Source organism: Heloderma suspectum, chromosome 4, assembly GCF_057233095.1.
Source record: "Heloderma suspectum isolate Gila_16-S chromosome 4, 16-S_ref, whole genome shotgun sequence".
Lineage (NCBI taxonomy): Eukaryota > Metazoa > Chordata > Lepidosauria > Squamata > Helodermatidae > Heloderma > Heloderma suspectum.
The window spans coordinates 4,559,522-4,579,259 of NC_139461.1; the positions used below are offsets into that span (position 1 = coordinate 4,559,522).

At 57.4% G+C, this 19,738-nt stretch overlaps 2 protein-coding genes across 6 annotated transcripts; both read left to right on the plus strand.

Annotated features, from left to right (window-relative positions):
• The first annotated feature begins 662 nt into the window (after positions 1–662).
• EXOSC4 (exosome component 4) lies at positions 663–5,148 on the plus strand. 2 transcript variants are annotated; one of them, XM_084854725.1, is made up of 3 exons: positions 663–856; positions 989–1,195; positions 1,558–5,148. In XM_084854725.1, the coding sequence occupies exons 1-3, from the start codon at positions 686–688 to the stop codon at positions 1,915–1,917; spliced, it is 738 nt and encodes a 245-aa protein (XP_084710851.1). In that variant the 5' UTR covers positions 663–685; the 3' UTR covers positions 1,918–5,148. The 2 variants fall into 2 exon arrangements, with proteins under 2 accessions (XP_084710851.1, XP_084710850.1); XM_084854724.1 differs by having other exon boundaries at positions 663–1,195; positions 1,558–2,761.
• A 1,291-nt stretch (positions 5,149–6,439) lies between these two features.
• On the plus strand, positions 6,440–19,347 carry GPAA1 (glycosylphosphatidylinositol anchor attachment 1). 4 transcript variants are annotated; one of them, XM_084854720.1, is made up of 12 exons: positions 6,440–6,609; positions 8,811–8,990; positions 9,483–9,594; positions 9,736–9,883; positions 10,258–10,359; positions 10,831–11,027; positions 11,649–11,845; positions 12,080–12,233; positions 17,021–17,116; positions 17,468–17,664; positions 17,890–18,060; positions 18,465–19,347. In XM_084854720.1, the coding sequence occupies exons 1-12, from the start codon at positions 6,536–6,538 to the stop codon at positions 18,706–18,708; spliced, it is 1,872 nt and encodes a 623-aa protein (XP_084710846.1). In that variant the 5' UTR covers positions 6,440–6,535; the 3' UTR covers positions 18,709–19,347. The 4 variants fall into 4 exon arrangements, with proteins under 4 accessions (XP_084710846.1, XP_084710842.1, XP_084710844.1 ...); XM_084854716.1 differs by having other exon boundaries at positions 17,468–18,060; positions 18,465–19,346; XM_084854719.1 differs by lacking the exon at positions 6,440–6,609 and adding an exon at positions 6,616–7,076 and having other exon boundaries at positions 17,468–18,060; positions 18,465–19,346.
• The last annotated feature ends 391 nt before the right edge of the window (positions 19,348–19,738 follow it).

Genomic DNA, 19,738 nt, shown 5'->3' on the forward strand with positions numbered 1-19,738 from the left:
TTCCAGCCGAGGATTTCGAGCTCTGCAATAGGAAACGTTCCGTTTCAAAAAACCAGTGGGGCCACTGCGCCCTTTCTTGCGGGGGGGGGCAGGGGCTTCGTTAAGATGGCGAGCCCCTTGTCGTGCTCGAGGGACTCTGAACAGACCCCTGCTGAGCAGGGCGGGGGGAGCGCTGAAGGGGCGCCTGAACCGAGGCAGAGGGAAGGGGGCTCCTCACGGCCCCCGTCCAACCGCCGCCGCCAGTGCCCAGCCGTCCGTCGGACGGGCGCCGGCCGCACGGCCAGGTGACGACTCCTCCTCTCCTGGGCAGGGTCCGCCAAGGGCTCCTCGGCGCTCACGTTCCCTGAAAAAACGCAGCCCGGCCCCGCCCGGGAGAAGCCCGGGCGACGCGCCCCCCGTGCGAGAAAGCCGCACGGCCGGAGGGCTTCGCCCCCCCGGCCCAGCCGAGGGGCGGCCGCGCGGCAAGCAGGCGGGGGCGAAGCGGGCCTCCCGCTCAGGCAGCTTTGTCTCTGCAGCCGCGCCGCGGGGCGCTTCGCGGGGCGCGCGCACACGTGCAGCGCTCGCACGCGGCGGCCGGGGAGGGGGGCTGCTGGGGCGGGCGCCTCCGCCGCGCGTCTCGCCGGGGGGCGGGGCGGGGCGGGGCGGGGCGGCGCTTGGCCCGCGGAGCAGGCCGGGAGGCGGGGGCATGGCGGGGCTGGAGCTGCTGTCGGAGCAGGGCTACCGCGTGGACGGGCGCCGGGCCGGCGAGCTGCGGCAGATCCGCGCCCGCATGGGCGTCTTCGCGCAGGCCGACGGCTCCGCCTACCTGGAGCAGGGCAACACCAAGGCGCTGGCCGTCGTCTACGGGCCCCACGAGGTGAGCGGGCGGCGGGCCGGGGCCGCGCGGCGCTCGGCCGGCCGCCAGGCGGGGCCGCGCGGGGGTGGGCGCGGGGGCGGGCGCGGGGCCGCGCCCCGGGCGGGCCTGACGCTGCCCCTTCCCGCGGCACAGATGCGCGGCTCCCGCAGCAAGGCCCTGCACGACCAGGCGCTGGTCAACTGCCAGTTCAGCATGGCCACCTTCAGCACGGGCGAGCGCAAGCGGCGGCCCCACGGCGACCGCAAGTCCAGCGAGATGACGCTGCACCTCAAGCAGACCTTCGAGGCCGCCATCCTCACGCAGCTCTACCCCCGCTCGCAGATCGACATCTACGTCCAGGTGGGGCTGCCCCCCCGCGCGCGCCCGGGGGGCAGCCGGCGGGCTCGGCTGGCCGGCCCCGCGGCTCGGGGCCCTTTATGGCGGGGCAGGGCGGGGCGGGGCGGGCTCTTCCTGGCCCCGTGATGCCCGGCGACTGAGACGCGGCAAACTGGAAAGCCCAGCCAGGGCCTGGCAACTTGGAGAGGGCTCCCTCCGAAGCCGCCCTTGCGCCCTGTGTGTCCGGCGCCCAGGAGCAGTTGGGGCCTCTCCGTGTCCTACTGGGGCGTCTGCTCGCAGCCGTGTGGGGCTGGCGGGTCGTGGGGGCCTTTCTCTCGGAGGGCGCTCCTCCGCCATGTTCTAAGAGGGCCTCCTGTGCTCCTCAGATCTTGCAGGCGGATGGCGGGAACTACTGCGCCTCTGTCAATGCGGCCACGCTGGCCATCATTGACGCCGGCATCCCTATGTGGGACTACGTATGCGCCAGCTCGGCTGGCTTCATTGAAGACACACCCCTGGCCGACCTGAACTACGTGGAGGAGGCCACCGGCGGGCCCCAGCTGGCCTTGGCCCTGCTGCCCAAGTCAGAGCAGATTGCGCTGCTGGAGATGAACGGGCGGCTGCATGAGGACCACCTGGAACACATCATGGAGGCCGCCAGCAAGGCCTGCAAAGATGTCTACGCCGTGCTCGACCAGGTAGTGCGGGAGCATCTGCAGGAGGTCACTGTGCTGCTGGGCAAGTGAGAACTGTCCCAATGGCCAGGGAGCACAGCTGGACAGACGGAGCAGCGGCTATGTGCAGGAGCTCTCAGTGTGGAGCAGGTGGGAGAAGGGGCCTCTGCCCACTCAGGGCAGCAGCTCATCTCACTCTCTGCTTGCTCCAGGTGAGGAAGTGACAGGACCAAAGACTGGATGGGGCCAGGAGAAATTTTTCCCCACCAGTTCCCCCCCCCCCCCCGCCACCTCAGCGGGAGGCACGTTTCTGCGTGTGTTTGCACCAGGCTGTTTGTACAGAGATTTTTTTTTATTTTCTTTTTTTAACAAGTTAAGGAATAAATATTCTTCCAAAGGAGGTCTGGAGTGTGGATCCACTCACAAGTCCTACTGCTTTGCACATCCTTCACTTTGGGCCATAACTCTTGTTTGGTTTAAAAGGCAGACGAGCCCTTCCTTCTTTGCGTGTGCCATCTCCACCTATCTTCTGTGGGTAAAGCACCACTAAGTTTAGGGAGCTGCTATGCCTGTTTTTTTTTGCATGACTTTTCCTGCAGGGGAGCTAAAGGGGCTGCTCCTGGCGCTGAAGCCTCCTACCTACACAGGAACATACGAAGCTGCCTTCTGCTGAGTCAGACCATTGGGCTAGCTAGCCCACCTCAGCCGAGACTCCCCAGGCTCCCAAGCAGAAAGGGGCCTTCCTCACTCTCAGTTACTGGGAGGAACTTGTGCTTGCAAATGCCCACCCACCCCAGCTCCTGTGATTTTTGTCACATGTGCCCACAAGGTTCCATAGGGCTGAGTCTTTTTTTAAAAAATTGACATGCTCAGGATACGGAACATAGAACTTAATACTGAATTCTACCTATGTGGCTGTGTGAAATGCACTTACTTGTGTAACTTCCTTGATGCCCGCTTAAATAGTCCTCAGCAGCATGGCATTGGGTTTCACGAGAGAGGCGCACTGGTGCTTGAAGCTCCACTTTCCCTTTTAGATTCCGGGGTTGGGCCCTCGAAAAGCTCTTCAGCTCCTGGTCTCTCTCCACCCCCAATGTAGCTTTCTATATTCCCTCACTTTCCATCCTAGACTTAAGATAAGGATTGGTATTGGAATTTTCCCAGGTCAGAGTAGCAGCCCCACCCCGGTGGGATGTTGCATATGTTGCGGAATGAATGCTCTTGGCTTGTCTTGACTGGGCTTTCGTGGGGAGAGCTCTGGGTGGGGGCGAATGCTCCTTGTTCTCGATCTCTCAGTGGCTTTTGATACCTGGACAACCTGGAGGGGTTGGGCATAGGGGACACCGTAATATGGTGGTTCCGTTCCTTCCTCTCTGGCAGGTACCAGAAGGTAGTTCTGGGGGAGGAGACTTCAGACCCTCGGCTGCTCACTTGCGGGGTGCCACAGGGTTCTATTCTCTTCCCGATGCTATTTAACATCTATATGAAGCCACTGGGGGCGATCATCAGGAGGTTTGGGGTGCAGTGTCACCAATATGTGGATGACATGCAACTCCACCTCTCATTTAAATCCTCGCCAAGGTTGGCTGTAGAAACCCTGTCCAAGTGTATGGAGTCGGTAAGTGCCTAGTTAGAAAGGACTAAGTTAAAACTGAACCCCGACAAAACTGAAGTACTTTTTCTGGGAGACAAGAGGAGGTTGGGTGATGTTGACCTGGTGTTTTAATGGGGTGCGGCTACCCCTGAAGGACCAGGTCCACCCCTGGTCCTTCAGGGGTATATAGACTGGAGTGCTGGGCAGAAAACAACAGAATGGCATTTAATAGGGACAAATGCCAAGTTCTGCACCTAGGAAAAAGAAACCAAATGAACAGTTACAAGATGGGGGATACGTGGCTCAACCACACTACGAGCGAGAAGGATCTTGGAATTGTCGTCGATCACAAGCTGAATATGAGCCAACAATGTGATGTGGCTGCAAAAAAGGCAAATGCTATTTTGGGCTGCATTCATAGAAGCATCGCTTCCAAATCCCGGGAAGTACTAGTTCCCCTCTACTCAGCACTGGTTAGGCCTCATCTGGAGTACTGTGTCCAGTTCTGGGCACCACACTTTAAGAAGGATGCAGACAAGCTGGAGAGGGTTCAAAGGAGGGCAACAAAGATGATCAGGGGACTGGAAACAAAGCCCTATGAAGAGAGACTGAAAGAACTGGGCATGTTTAGCCTTGAGAAGAGAAGACTGAGGGGAGATATGATAGCACTCTTCAAGTACTTGAAAGGTTGTCACAGAGAAGAAGGCCAGGATCTCTTCTTGATCATCCCAGAGTGCAGGACACGGAATAATGGGCTCAAGTTACAGGAAGCCAGATTCCGACTGAACATCAGGAAAAACTTCCTGAGTGTCAGAGCAATACGGCAATGGAACCAATTACCTGGGAAGGTGGTGGGCTCTCCCACACTGGAGAAGTTCAAGACGAGGCTGGACAGCCATTTGTCAGGGATGCTCTGACTTGGATTCCTGCATTGAGCAGGGGGTTGGACTCGATGGCCTTGTAGGCCCCTTCCAACCTTACTATTCTATGATTCTATGAAGGACCAGGGGGGTCATCTTAGACTCCCAGCTGTCCATGGAGGCTCAGGTGTCAGCCATGAGCCACGCAGCGCTGTACCAACTCCATCTGATACGGTGGCTGCACCCCTACCTCTAACCATCTGCTCCCATCAGTAGTTCATGCCCTGGTCTCCTCTCACCTAGACCACTGCAATGCGCTCTATGTGGGGTTGCCCTTGGAGATGGTTCGGAAGTTGCAGCTGGTGCAACTGATTAAAGGCAGCTGTCGGTGAGACCACATCACTCCAGTGCTGAAGGAGTTGCACTGGTTAACAGTTGTTTTTCAGGCTCAATTCCAGGTGTTGGCATTGACCTTTAAAACCCTATATGGTTCCGGCCCAGTCTGTGTTAAGGAGCGCCTCCAACACCAGGGACATCGCTCAACGAGATTGGCCTCGGTAGGCCTTCTGTCTGCCCCATCAGCCAGGACAGCTAGGTTGGTGAGAACTAGGGAGAGGGCCTTTTCTGGGGTGGCCCCCACTCTGTGAAATTCTCTCCCTAGTGACCTCCGCCATGCCCCCTTTGAGCTTTCCACTGGGCTTTAAAAACCTGGCTGTTCAGGTGGGCATTTGGGGTGGGTTTGGGTTTTTTAGAGCAGTGTTTTTGTTTTCTGTTCAGTTGATTATGTAAATTTGATATTAGTATTGTACGCCGCCTAGAGTGGCTGGGTAGCTGGCCAGATGGGCAACTAATAAATAAATAATAACATGGCGGGTAACTGGTTCTGCGTTGAGCAGGTTGCAGGCTCCCTTCCATCTCCATGGCTTGGAAAATGCTCCCAGGTGATCTGTTGACAGCCCATATGGTGGGGAAGGGAGGGCATGGGTAGGATAACATTGATGTGTGGGAGCTACTGCAGTGGCGCTGTGGTGATGAGAGAATCCCTGGAGCAGAGCAGACCAGTCCCTGCGGGGGGGGGGGGGGGCTGGGTTAACCCTGAAGTGGGGAGAAGCGCCAGCGTGCCCCCCACGTGGCCTCAGAATTCTTGCGTTCCCTCAGCAGTGCTGCAGCCACAGACTAAAGCAAGAGGCTTTCCCAGAAGCGCCTAATAGCCACATCCACAGCATTTGCTAGCCAAGATTTCAGGGCAATACGTCGTTAAAAGAGCTGGGCAAGGCTGGACAGCAGGAGGCCATGGGCAGCCCAAGGGCCCATCCAGAGAGAACAGAGCTGCCCAACTACGTTCCCACGGGCTCCCGCTCCTCCGCTACAGATACAGGGAGGACCCAGCCTGCCCCTTGCCAGCCGTAACGAAGCTGCGCCGCTAGCCGCGGGCCTTGCGAAGGCCTGCCTGCGGCGCTGGGCAGGAGGGCGGCCGTGCAGCCCCAGCCCGGCTTCGTGGGCTGCCCTTGAACGAGCCCTCCTCGGCTTTCACCGCACTGTGCAAAGCGGGATGGCCCCGCGCGATGGGGACACGGAGGCCCACGTGCAGCGGGGGGGCCGCGGACCAGGTGCCCTGAGGGGTGGGCGGCAGGCGGCTGGGCCTTCGCGGGGGCCGGGCCGGGCCTCGGGGCCGCCCTTCGGGCCAGCGGCAGAACTTGAGGCCTGCGGGATGCTGCCGGGCTGCCGCTCCAGGCCACACCGTCTGGAGGGCCCGGCCCGGCCGAGTCTGCGAGAGCCGGCCCGGCCCGGCCCTCCCTCGCCGGACGAGCGGGGCCGCCGCTCGGTCTGGCCGCTTCGCGGGCGGCTGCGCGAATAAGCGGGCGCTGCGCGAGCTGCGGGCGCGCTCGGGGGGCGAGACGAGGCGCGCTCCGCTGGCCGCGAAGCCCGGCTCGGGCGCTCCGTCCCGCGCGGCGGCGTGGAGGTGGAGGGCGAGTGCCGGGGGCCGCCCGCGGCGGGCACGGGGGCGGCGCCGGGCGAGCGGCTGGGGCCGCGGCGCGCAGCAGCGCGGGGCTCGCGCTTCCGAGGCCCGGGCGGACTTCCGGGAGCCTTGCGGCCCTCCCGCTCGCGGAGCCTCGCCGGGCGCCGCTCTGGCCGCCCCGTCTCTCTGCGCGGCGCCGTCCCGGGAGGACCCGCGGGGCGGCGGCCACCGGTCCCGCGCGCCGCTCCACTGCGCCTGCGCCGCGCCCGCGCCGCCATGGGGCTCCTCTCCGACCCCTACCGCCGCCGGGCCCTGTCCCGCCTCGTCCTGCGCCTCAACGCCCCGCTCTGGTGAGTGGTGCCGCCGCCGCCCGGGAAGAGCCCTGCCGCGCAGCCCGCGCCACAGGCCTCGCGACAGCGCCCGGGCCGGCAGCCGCCGATGCCTCGCCGCCTCCTCCGGGCAGCGGCCGCCCGCGCGGAGCCATCCGAGCTGGCGGCCATCTCGCACCCGGCGGAGGTGAGGCCGTGGCCCCGCTGTGCGGCGGAGAGCCGCCTGGCGCCCGCCCTGCGCGCCCGCCTTGCCTTCGCCTCCGCGGGAGGGCCCCGTGGCGTCCTGCTTTACGGGCGGGGACGAAGGCCTCTCCCCAGCCGCATCCTCCGCCCCATGCGCAGTCGTGTGCCCCGCGGCCGCGGCCCCCCTCGTCGCCTTTTCTCCAAGCGAAGCAATCCCAGCTGTTGCAGCCTCCCCTCGTAGGGCAGGCGCTCCGGCCCCTCGCCCCTGTCCGCACCGGTCGCAGCTCTGCCATGGCTTTTTCGAGGTGCAGTGACCAAAACAGAGAGTAGGAAAAAATGGTGAATTCTCCCAGTGGAGAGAAGTAAACAGTGGGGTCCCACAGGGACCTGTATTAGGACCGACGCTTTTCAACCTGTTCATAAATGATCTGGAATGAGGAGTGAGCAGTGAAGTGGCCCAGTTTGTGGATGACACCAAATTATTTAGGGTGGTTAAAACAAAAAGGGATTGTGAAGAACTCCAGAAGGATCTGGCCAAACTGGGAGAACGGGCATCTAAATAGCAAATGCGGTTCAGTGTAAGCAAATGTAAAGTGATGCACATTGGGGCAAAAAACCCCACCTTCAGGTATAACCTGATGGGACCTGAGCTGGCAGTGATCTACCAGGAAAGAGATCTTGGGATTGCAGTGCACAGCTCAGTGAAGATGTCAGCCCAGTGCAGCTGCTCTAAAAAAAGGCAAACTCCATGTTGGGCATAATTAGAAAACAAAATGAGAATAAAACTGCCAACATCATACTGCCGCTATACAAATCTATGGTGTGTCCACACTTGGAATACTGTGTCTAGTTCTGGTCACCACACCTAAAAAAAGATATTGTAGAGCTGGAAAAAGTGAAGAAAAGGGCAACTAAAATGATCAAGGGGCTGGAACTTCTCCCCTATGAGAGAAGGTTACAGCGGCTGGGATTGGTTAGCTTGGAAAAAGAGAGGGTAAGGGGAGACATGAGAAGTTGTCATGAAAAGTTGTCACAGAGAGGAAGGCCAGGATCTCTTCTCAGTCATCCCAGAATGCAGGACACAGAATAATGGGCTGAAGTTACAGGAAGCCAAATTCCGGCTGAACATCAGGAAAAATGTCCTGACTGTTAGAGCAATACGACGACGGAACCAATTACCGAGGGAGGTAGTGGGCTCTCCATGCTTGAGGCAATCAAGATGAAGCTGTCAGGGATGCTCTGACTTAGATTCCTGCATTGAGCAGGGGGTTGGACTCGATGGTGTTTGAGGCCCCTTCCAACCCTATTAGTCTATGATTCTACGAGGTGCACAAAATTATTCACGGTGGAAAGAGGGAGACATTTTTCTCCCTCTCAAAATTCTGGAACCCGGGGTCATCCTATGAAGCTGATAGGTGGGAGATTTAGGACAGATAAAAGGAAGGTCTTCTTCACACAGGGCATGAACTATGGAATTCACTACCACAGGAAGTAGTGATGGCCACCACTTTGGATGGCTTTAAAAGGGGGTTGGACAAATTCATGGAGGAGAAGGCCATCAATGGCCACTAGTCTTGATGGCTCTATGCTACCTCCAGTACCAGAGGCAGTGAGCCTATGTGCACCAGTTGCTGGGGAACATGGGTGGGAGGTGCTGTTGCGCTCATGCGCTGCTTGTGGGTTCCTGGTCAACAGCTGCTTGGTTCACTGTGTGAACAGAATGCTGGACTAGATTGACCCTTCGTCTGATCCAGCATGGCTCTTCTTATGTAGAGCTGTACACGGTATTCCAAGTGTGGTCATGCCATACGTTTGTATAAGAGCATTACAATATTGACAGTCTTCAGTTTCTTTTCTAATGATCCCCAGCATTGAATTTGCCTTCACACAGCAGCCATAAATTGGCACCTTCCTACTCATGTTCCCCAGCAAGTGGTATAGAGAGACTTACTGGCTGTGATGCTGTTGGAGGTAATATACAGCCGCTGTGACTTATCAGCCATTCTTCTGCCCCTCCTCTGTCTTGTTCTTCTTTGCAGCATCTTCAGCTTCCTGGTGGGGCTGGGCTGGTTCCTGGGCTTGGCTTTCCACCCCTTCACACTGCGCATCTACATGTCAGAGAATGCCATGGGCTCCACCATGGTGGAGGAGCAGTTTGTCTATGGCGAGCGTGCCCTTTCCTATGCCCGTGAGTTTGCCGGGCACAAGAAGAAGGCTGGGTGAGTAATTCCCACGTCGTCTCCCTACATACAGCATGGTGGGGCCGCTCAAGCTGCCCCCATTCCCTTCTACCATGGAAGATGCCCTGTGAATCTCGGGGGATTCCGGGAGAGGTCCCTCTCCAGGTACTACGGGTCTGTCTCTGCCACTGGCACTCTTGGGTTTCAGCATCATCCCATAAGGCCCAGGGGATGCTTTTCAAGGGGCTGCCTGTCTCTCAGGGAAACCTGTCCTTTGAGACAGGCTGTAGCGTGTAGCAGAGGCCCTGCTTTGCATGCTAGGCTGAAACCTCAGTATCACCGGATAGGGTTGGGAAAGAGCCCTGTCTGAAGTCTCAGAGACCTCCTGCCAGGCAGTGTAGTCACCACTGACCTAGCTGGACTGGGTTGAGAGAGCTTCCTGAGCTTGAATATGGGGGGGCTGTGGAGCACTGGTTTTGCATGCAGAGAGTCCCCAGTTCAGCCCCCAACCTCTCCTTCCTCCATCCTCAGGGGCATGCCCGTTGCCTGGCTGGAGAAGACCATGCGGAACCTGGGCCTGGAGGTGTACAAGCAAACCTTTTCTCGTACGCTGCCCTTCCCTGATGAGATGCGAGAGAGATATGTATGTGCCAGATCTTAAGAACCCTCGGGGTGGGGGGGGGGGCAGTTGTTCCACTTGCTGTGTAGTGGGGTAGGAACTTGATCCTGGTTTCAGGGGGGAACAGCGCTTTGGGGCCTCCTGCTAACCCCCTTCTCTTTGTAGATGGTGAAGGGCACCAACGTGTATGGGATCCTGCGAGCTCCCCGCGCGGCCCGCACAGAGTCCCTGGTGCTGAGCGTCCCCTGCAGTGCGGGGCAGCGGAACCACCAGGCCGTGGGACTGATGCTGGCGCTGGCCTCCCATCTCCGGGGTGAGACGCGGGTTTAGGCTGCCCTGCGTTAGGCCTTTTGGTTTCAAGGCTAAGGTTGGGCTGCTGCTGGCCAAGGACTTGCGCTAAACTTTCACCTTCCAAAGATGCTTCTCTGCATTTTGTTCTGTGTATGTTTAAACCTGGGTTTTAAAGGTTGTGGCTGAATAAAAGCCACCGTGCAAAAGCTTTCAGAAAATAGACCTGCCCATGATTCAGTCTCCTCCCAAAGCCCCCGCCTGGCTCTCTTTGCACTCCAACAGCTCATGTTGGCAGGGAAGAAGGTGCAGCCCTGCTCTCTGCTCCCTTGGCGTGTGCGTGGGCCAGCCAAAGTGCCTGTGGCTGTGCATGGCACTCAGCTTGTCCCTCTGTCCCAGGTCAGATCTATTGGGCCAAAGATATCATCTTCCTGGTGAATGAGCATGACCTGATTGGGGCGGAGGCCTGGCTGGAGGCTTATCATGACGTCAACGTCACAGGTGAGGGGGCCCCCATCCCTGCGCAAGCTGGGGAGCCTGCCTGCCTGCCTGGAGTGCCTGCTTTGGAGCGGGCGGGGGCGGGGAGCAATGGCTTCCTTCCCATGTTCTCTGGAGCAGCAGCTGCAGAATGTCGTCCTGGGTGTCCTGCTGCTTCCTGCCAGGCTGGTTCCTGTGCCAGGCACAGCTTCTCCAGCTCCCATCATCAAGCCAATTCCTCCAGGACCCAGTTCTCTGGCAGATGTTTTCCTGAACCCACCTGGGCCTCACTGCCACTGGCATCTGCCCCACCCCATCCCCGAACCATGAGTGGTCATAGTGAGCAGAGCCCTGGCAGGCGCTTCGCAGGAGCCTTGGGGGTTAGTGCCAGCTCCCCAACCCCATGATGCAAGCTGCCATCACCCACAGCTCCTGTTCTAGCAGCATGGGCCAGGGGTCCCCCAGTCCCCTGCTCAGGTATGGCTTCCTCCCCAGAGGTGTCCTCATCAGGGATGCTGGGCCGAGCGGGTGCCATCCAGGCAGCCATCTCCCTGGAGCTGAGCAGTGATGTCATCACCAGCTTCGACGTGGCTGTGGAGGGGTTAAATGGGCAGCTGCCAAACCTGGACCTGGTCAACCTCTTCTACTCCTTCTGCCAGAAGAATGGGCTGCTGTGCACCATTCAGGGCAAGGTGGGTGGAATGAGGCTTGGGGGCTGGACGGGGGCCTCGCAGAGCTGGGAGGAGCCAAAGGCCGTTTTCCCCATTCCCCCCAGAGGCTGGCCGGCCTGCCCGTGTCTCCCAGGCTGCTACGCTCAGAGGACAGCTGCGGTGCCTTCGGTGCAGGTAGCTGCAGCCGACTGGCCTGGTTTCCACCATGCCCTCTGACGTCTGCCCTGCCTGTCTTTCCCCATCCCTCGCTGTGGGCTTGAACCGACTGCTCCTCCTCCCCCTCCCACCCCCTGTAGATTCTCCTGGCTCCCCCCGGATTAGTGCGCACCTTCCATCCAGCTGGGGATGGGTTGGGCTCCTGGGCACACAGAATGAGCCTCTGAAGAAGCAACCTTTGACTGTCGGCCCACCAGTCCATCGAGCGCCGGCTTGTCTGCTCTGAGAGCAGCGTTGGCTCCCTGGGGTCTCTGGCAGCAGAGTGTGGGAAAGATCCCTCTCTCTGCCTGAGGCCCCTTCAGCTGGAGCTGCTGGGGATGGAACTTGGGGTCTTCTGCTCTACCGCTGAGCAACAGCCCTTCTGGGGAGGGGAGCAAGGATCCACTCTGCACCCTGACTGATGCGCACGGTCTTCTGTCCCTCCAGCTGCAGCGTCCTGACGGGGACACCCTGCCAGCCTACCTGCACTCCCTGCAGACACTGCTGCTCATGGTGCTGAAGCAGGGCTCGGGCCGGCCTCAAGGGGACCATGGCCTCTTCCTGCGCTACCACATTGAGGCCATTACGGTGCGCGGGATCAACAGCTTCCGCCAATACAAGTTTGACATGGGCATGATGGGCGCGTGAGTACAGCAGAGGGCCGCTCAGTGGAGCCTGGAGGGCCACGTCGGGTGTCGCGGTTGGGAGGGGCCGGCGTGACGAGGCACAAGGCAGGATGCTCGCGTGCGCGTCTTGGGGAGCAGCAGCTGACCTTGGCTTCAGCCGGTGTTGAGAAGCATTGGCAGAAGCAGGGCATTGCGCAGTTGCAGGGCCACTGGTACAGGGAAAGCTGTGCCTCATTCTCTGCCATCCCCCAGAACCTTGGAGGGGATGTTCCGGAAACTGAACAACCTGCTGGAGCGCCTGCACCAGTCGTACTTCTTCTACCTGCTGCCCTCGCTCTCCCGCTTTGTCTCGATCGGGCTGTACATGCCGGCCTTGGGCTTTCTCATCCTCATCCTGGTCCTCAAGATATCCTTTCAGGGGACAGGCGCTGAAGAGGGGCGGGGGGAGATCCAGCTCCTGCTGCTTTGGAGCTGGGACCCAGGGCGGGGGCAGGGGGTGTCTTGCCAATCAAAAGGCCCAGGGGCGACGGGCACCACCTGTCTCAGCAGCCTCATCACGCGTTGACTTCTAAAAGTGGTTGAATTAATACCTTGGGGGTGGGGGCAAATATCAAGAATTCATTGTTACGGTCAGTGACTAGCATAGCAAATAAAAACCCATGAAACACATAAAGTACACACAGAATACATGAGACAAAATGAGAAAAAAACATAAGGTGAGATAAAATGGGGAAAGAGGACAACAATATTATCAAGTTTGTGATCATATTGCAATTTCCCAAGGAGGGTCACAGAGTCTCTGAGGTCAGTTCCTGGGAAGTTCTGCATGTCATAGCACAGAATTTGGCAATGCCAAGAATAGAGGCTGCATTTTTATCAGAAAGGAATGAAAAGGTGTAAAAAGCATCTGAACGACCAGGCTGTTTTAATAAAAGAGGTTCAATAAAATTTTTGCGTAGGTCACAGTAAAAGGAGCAATACAAAAGAACACGAGTCACCAATTCAGCCTCTCCCCATTCCCAGGGGCACTTGTGTTCATGGTAGGGGATTTTACGATATCTTCCCTCCAGAACTGCTATGGGGAGGGCACTGAAGCATTCCAGGGTGAAAGCTCTATGGTGCTTCTGGACCTGAATCACGGATAGTTGGTTTGCTGGCATATTGGGCTGGGATGCTCTGTCAGTTAAAATGTGGCTCAAGGTCAAGCCCAAGTCATGTTGGCGTTCAACATCTGCAGTATGTTGCTTGAGGATCGCTCTGGCCTACTCATATCCCAGAGCAGTAAGGTGGCCTCAGGAGAGTCCAGACGTCTGGAGCTTTTGAGGCAGGGTTTGCTTCCAAACTGACTGAAAAACATCTTGTAGAATTAGTGGAGCTAAACTGGTTGGGAAAAAGTAGCTTCAGCCAAATATTGAAGATGGTGAGCCAAGCTCTAGTTTCCACCTTCAGAAGGCCAGTCTCCAGTCGCAGGGTGAATGCGGCAAGAAACTTGGAGAATGGCCCTAAGAAATTTAGACTGGACTACTTCCAGTGGTGTGAAGCTGGGATAAGGGCCAAGTTGGGCTGCATACAAAACTTGTATTTGTTTTAAATAAATAAATTGAATTAGGGCGTGATCCTATGGGGATACTCTGAGGTGGCCAACTATCCAATGCAGGGCAGGTGAAGTGCAGAAGGGATCTTCCACATGCTGGCCGCCCTGCATCTGTGGCTAGACGGCCTACTTTGGCTGTCTAGCCAGGGCGCTGTGGAGGGGAGGAGGCCAGACAGCACATAGGAAGCGTCATAATGGTGCTTCCCCCCCGCCCGACCCCAGGAATGCCCCCTTCTCCCCCGCTCCACACTGCTCTTCCGAGCGCGGAGCCGGGGAGCCCACCTTGGGGTGCTGGCTCTGAGCTTGGTTCCCAAAAAACGAAAAACCCTATGGCCATCTAGCTGCTGTCTAGCAGACATAGGATTGCAGCCTTGGTGATTTAGCCTCAAACAGCTTCATTGCCCCCAGTACATAATAGTCTCCCCTGGTGTGGGAGAAAATCATTATGGCAGAGGTACTCCTTTGGGCTGACTGGAAGGTGTATTCTGCTTGAGCCTTTTGGCCACCATTAGCTTGAAACAGAATGCCCAAGTATTTAAATGCCTTTACCTGCTCAGTCATGTGACCATTTATGCACCAACTGTATAACCTCAGTCTTCTAGCAAAGACCATTACCTTTGTTTTCTGGTAATTTATTTGAAGGTGTTCATCATGGCAATACTAAGCAAGGGCTTGCAAGGCTCTCCGGAGATGTGTAGGTGACTGAGACAGGGTCACTGCATCATCAGCATGTAATGGCACCAGCAAGCGCCTGTCAGCGAACTTAGGCAAATGAATGTCAGGATGGTCGAGGGCTTTGACTAGAGAGTTCATCAAGAAGTTAATTTTTTTAATTATTTATTTCATTTCTGTACTGCCCAATAGCCAAAGTGGTTCACAAAAATTAAAGCCACAGAGCGCAGCATAAAACAATGTGAAATATGAACACATAAAACCACAATATAACAGTACAACCAGAATAAAACTTAGCAGCAATACAGAGATTTAAAATACAGATTTAAAACAGCAGAGCTAAAAGACTAGAATTCTAAAATGCTGGGAAAATAAAAAGGTCTTCACCTGGCACCAAAAGGTGCCAGGCAACCCTCTCTAGGGAGCTCATTCCACAGCTGGGGGGCCACAGCAGAAAAGGCCCTCTTCGTGGTAACCACTTCTGTGGGTTAAACAGAAGTGGGGCAAGTATGCAGCCTTGCTTTACTCCCTTAGATTTGGAACTGGGCCAGAGAAGACCCTCTGGGTTGCACCTGATTTTTAAGTTGGTGCTTTCATGTAATGTATACGTGAGGAGTAAAAGGCCACGATCCACGATAGGTCTCTGCAGATGGAATCAAAGGCAGATTTGAGGACTATAAGGGCTGCCAACAGAGATGTTTTGGATTTGTTTATTTTTCCACTAGGAACTGCAGCATTGGTGCCTGATCCACAGTAGAACCTGCTCTGATTGCAGCCTGTTCATCGGCCAGGATATTTTCACGTTCCATCCAGGCTTGGAGCTTCCAGCAGAGACGTCTAGCATAGAGTTTACTAATTATATTCAGTAGGCTGATTGGCCAGTAATTTGCTGGTTCTTTCTTACTTCCCTTTTGAAAATGGGGATGATAACAGCCAGACCCCAGTCCTGAGGCAAGTGGGCATTTTGGTCTATAGAGGTGAAGAGATTTGCCAGAATTGGAGCCCACCAGTCTATATTTCCCTTAACTAGCTCTGGAGGAATGTAGTCATACCCTGGGGCCTTGCCTGGTTTTAGTTGATTTACCAGGTCAGTTACCTCAGGGCTAGAAATGGGGACCAGTCAGGTAGAGATCTAGCAGCACATTGCAGCCAAAGGGTAGAAGTCTCCTCTTCTGCATAGAGCACATGAAAATGAGCTTCCCAGGCCTCAACAGGGATACGACAGTCCAAACATGAAGGGCCAGAGCCAAGCAAAACTGCTGTTAAGCGTCAGATGGAGGCTGAATCCTTAGCTGGTCCCATGCTGCTCTCTGCACTCTTCTTTTTTGCCTTCAGTAAGGTGTGTGTGTGTGTGTGTGTGTGTGTGTATACATATGTATACATATACATATACATATATACATATATATATATATATATATATATATATATATGAATGAAGGATTAGATTAGCCAGAGGCACTGTTGAGAAGTTCTACTTATCAGTCCAAAATTTGGCCATGAAGGCATTTTTGTAGCAATGCCCTTTGATGTAAACTGATTAGTCTGGGGCTCCCCTATATTTTTAGTAGTCAGAGGAATCTCTAGCTCATTGGCCTGTAGGTTGTAATGGTCTAGAATTCCATGATTTGAGCCCACTAAGAATAGAGCAGTGAATCATGTGAAAAGGGTCTGTGTTCAGCAACGTGAGGGCCTCTCGGATCATCTGATCCCAGTGGTTCTGACACTGGCCTCCACAATGGGCTGGAAAGTGACATTGGCATTCGTGCGCCGATCTAATGGCTTCGTGGCCAGGGCTAGTGGTAGGTGGTTGCTATGGGGCAGCTTTCCATCTCCCGGTGGACCAAAAAATTGAGGAATTTGCAGGTGGAGATCATATAGTCAATGACACTCATTCTAACAGCTGACCAGAAAGTGCATTCTCCTGGAATGTCACCAGTTGCATGCCATTCCAAATGCAGAAGTCTTAATTGATGTGCCATTTGGGCCAGGCAGAGCCCTGTATGACTGCAGCTTTTACAGTGGGGACAGATATTTTGGTGGCCAGCAGCCGTGACAGTCAAGGCCCGGCTTCCAGAGGCAGCCTGTGGCCACCAGGTGTGGGGGATGCTGGTGAGCATCCCTGAGCACCTGGCTGTCCCCTCTCCTAAGAGGGGGTGCTGGACTGGGGAGCCTGGTGCTCAGGCTTGTTTGTAGTGGCCAGGCTCCAGCTGGGTGGGTACATGGAGGCTGACTGGGCTGGAGGTTTCCAGTGGCTGCTGAGGACTTCCAACCATCTGCTCTCTTGTGGGTAGCAGGGGAGACTTAACCTGTGGCTGCAGGAGGACTTGCTTGAGGCAGGCTGCGCAGCCTTTCTTTAGCTGGAGGGTTGCAGGGAATGCCTTAAATTGAGAAAGGGAGAAGAATTTCAGCAGATGCAGGTTCTCCCTTTGCTGTGGCTGTACTCACCACAGTCCTCCCTTCCATGCAGTGATAAAGACCCAGGTGCCCTGTCTTGTCTGGCACCTGGCAGCCCTGAAGCCAGGAGAGTCAAACCTGCCCGGAGCTGCCTTCTGACGAGCCACCGGCTCTTTAGGGCAGCACTAAGCAGCTGCCAAGAGGCTTGGGGCGAGTGGCCCTGCACTTGTCTCCCTTTGCCCCTGGTTGGAGAGGATGATCCCTGCTCTCCTTCCCGGGGTGGCCCATCTAAGCAAGCCTTGGCCCCTCAAGTTGCTCTGGCAAGAGGAGAGCAGCCCAGGGCTGCATGAGGCCCCAACATCCCCGTAGCCAGAGTGCCATGGGCCGCCTCTGCTGCTGGGCACTGCTCTGAAGAGTGTGGGGGAGAGGACGGCTGGTCTGTGTCCTCCAGAAGTTGGGTGCTGGGTTGGATAAAATGAGCCCTCTTGAGGGTTGGACTTCTTCAGTCTTCCTTGACTCCCCACCCCCACGCCCTGGACCTGTGGATGAAGCTCAGCAAATGCGCTGGGGACCCAGACGGTCAGCTGTGCGACGGAGACCAAGGCCTTAGCCCTGTTGCTGCGGAGGTGAGGTGTGGCAAGGAGGCCATGCTGGTGTAGATGGGCCCGAAGAGGTGGGGCTCTGGGGGCACTGCAGGGCTTCTCTGCCTGTGGGAGGAAGGGCCTGCCCCAAACCTGCGTGCCCTGGCAGCAAGCCCTGCCTGCAGCCCTTCCCTATGTCTCGGGCCTCCCCCACAGATGCTTGTGGCCCCCCGCCACCTGCTCCCAACAGGTCAGCCCCACCAGGAGCACCTGGAAGACTGAGGCCACAGCCTCGAGGCCTCCTGCACAGGCCCTGCCTCGCTGCGGTCCAGGCTGAGCCACGAGGGCAGACGGGGCGTTTCCTGTCAGGTGCTTCAGACATCCTCTTTTTCACAGGAGCCAAAGCCCAGCCTGCTGACGCTGGTGCCCCCTCTGCTGATCTGCCATGCCACGGGACTTGCCCTCTACTTTGTGCCCATCCTGGGGCAGCACGTGGCCACCCAGCACTTCCCTGTCTCTGAATCGGAGGCCGTGGTGCTCACGGTCATCGCCATCTATGTGGCAGGGCTAGCACTGCCGCACAACACACACAGGTGCCTGGTGTGGGGCAAGCGGTCCTCAGGGGGGGACCTCTGGCACTTCTCTCGCACAAGCATGTGCAGCTGGCGCTGTATGCGGCTCGCCCAAGGATCTGCAGGGAGGCGGGATTGTACCGCACGTGCTGGGACTTGCCACGCATTGCCCCTGTGCTGGTGCAGCACCGCAGGGAGCAAGAGACTTTGCTGTCTACAGACTAGCTCCGTGTTTCTGCCCTGCAGGGTCTTGGTGGGCTTGGGAGGCGATCGTGGTTGGATGACCCTGAAGCTGCTGTCCCTCCTCTACTTGGCGATGCAGCTGGGCTGTATTGCCCTGGTCAACTTCTCCTTGGGCTTCTTGCTAGCTGCCACTATGGTGCCTGCGGCTGCTCTCGTCCAGCCCACAGGGCCCAAGTACGTATGTCCCTGCCTTCCCCCTTGCCCACCTCCTGGGAACTGGGCCATGGGGCTGCCCTCCTGTGCACCCACTCATGACCGATCCTCCTTTTCCTCCTTCCACTGGGCTCTGCTCTCCAGCTACAAGGAGAGCTGGGCCCAGAACTGGGGCTGGCTCGAGAGAGTGCTTCATTCCCACTCTTGCCACCTGCTCTCTGCATGATGCTGGTCCCTTGTCCTGTTAACTAGGTGGCCAGGTGGCTGCATTGGGGCAAGGACAAAGAAGGAGTGGGGGCTTTGGGGCTGGGCCTGAGTGAGCCCTAGTGTTTTCCAGCAGATCTCTTTGAGCGGAAGGGCATGCAGCTGAGCCAAGACTGGAAGCCATAGCCCTGCTCTCATGTTTGCCTGCTTTCTCCCCACAGGTACCTCTATGCTGTGCTGCTAGTGCTGGTCACACCTGCTGCCACACTTTTCTTCTGCATCTTCCTGTACCAAGAGCTCATTGAGTACCCCATTTCAGTGCTAGAGGGCTGGCAGCGATTCCTACAGGCTATTGCTGAGGGGCTGCTGGACCACCACCTCTACGGATCCATCGTCTTTCCTTTCATTGCCATCTTTGTCTACCCCTGCTGGCTGCTGCTGTGGAATGTGCTCTTCTGGAAGTAGTTCGCTCTGGAGCTGCCTCCCTACTTGAACTGGCCTTTGCCCAGGTTTTCTTTTGGTGGGACTTACCTGGGGGAGTCAGTGGAGTGAGGCCACTGTGATTTCTGCAAAGTGAGACTTGGGTGGGGTGGGGGTGTCAAGCATGATAAGCCAGCAACATGAACTCTTAAAGGTGCTGCCGCCTTTGGTCTTCCCCCGAGTATTGTGGGTTCCAAGTCCATGGCAGTTGCTTGCAATAATGAAAGTTCTGGGATGTGGCAAGAAGACAGCTGCTTGTAGCTTGCAGGAGAGAGGAGTTCAGAACACAGAAGCTTGGAGAGAGAGCCTGGCCCTTCCTCTGTCGCGGCTGGGAGAACTTTTCTGTAATTCCTCTTAGTTGAGGTGTGGTTGTAACTCGGGGGAAGGAAGCACGCCCGGCGCTGTGGTGCGGTCGATTCTCTCCGGGGCGGTTGCAGCTTGCAGATGATCCCGAATATACCTCGTGGCCAGGAACCGGCTCTGGTGTTAAAGAATATCCTAGATAACATGCAGGGGGGGGGGGGCTGCAGGGCGCCCCAGGGCAGGGGTGGCCGTGGGAGGGGGGCTGTGCGCGTCCGTGAGAAATAAAGACAAATGGCGATTTCACGCTTGCTCCTTTTCGCAATGCTGCGTTTCTATGGTGCTTTCCAGACAGTTGCCGCCCCCAGGGTGCCGCGCGCAAATAAAAGGGAGGCAGGCGCCGCCCGCGGGCGCCGGGGCGGGCGCCGGGGGCCGTGCTGCAGGCAGGCGGGCAAGCGCCGCGCCGCGCCGCCCTTTCCGGGCAGCCCTCCGCGCGGGGAAGGGGCGGCGGGGGCCGGCAGCTGCCGCTCGCTTCCGCCCAGGGGCGTGCGCAAGTGGCCCGCCAAAGCGGGCCCGGAAGCGTCGTATCCACCACAGCGCACGGCCATCTCCTCCCTTCGCGTAGCTCCACGCCGATCCCTGAACTTCCGTTGAGACGGGAAGCCGACATCGGCTGGGCCCTCTGCGGGCGGGCCGTGGCCTCTCCTCGCCTTGG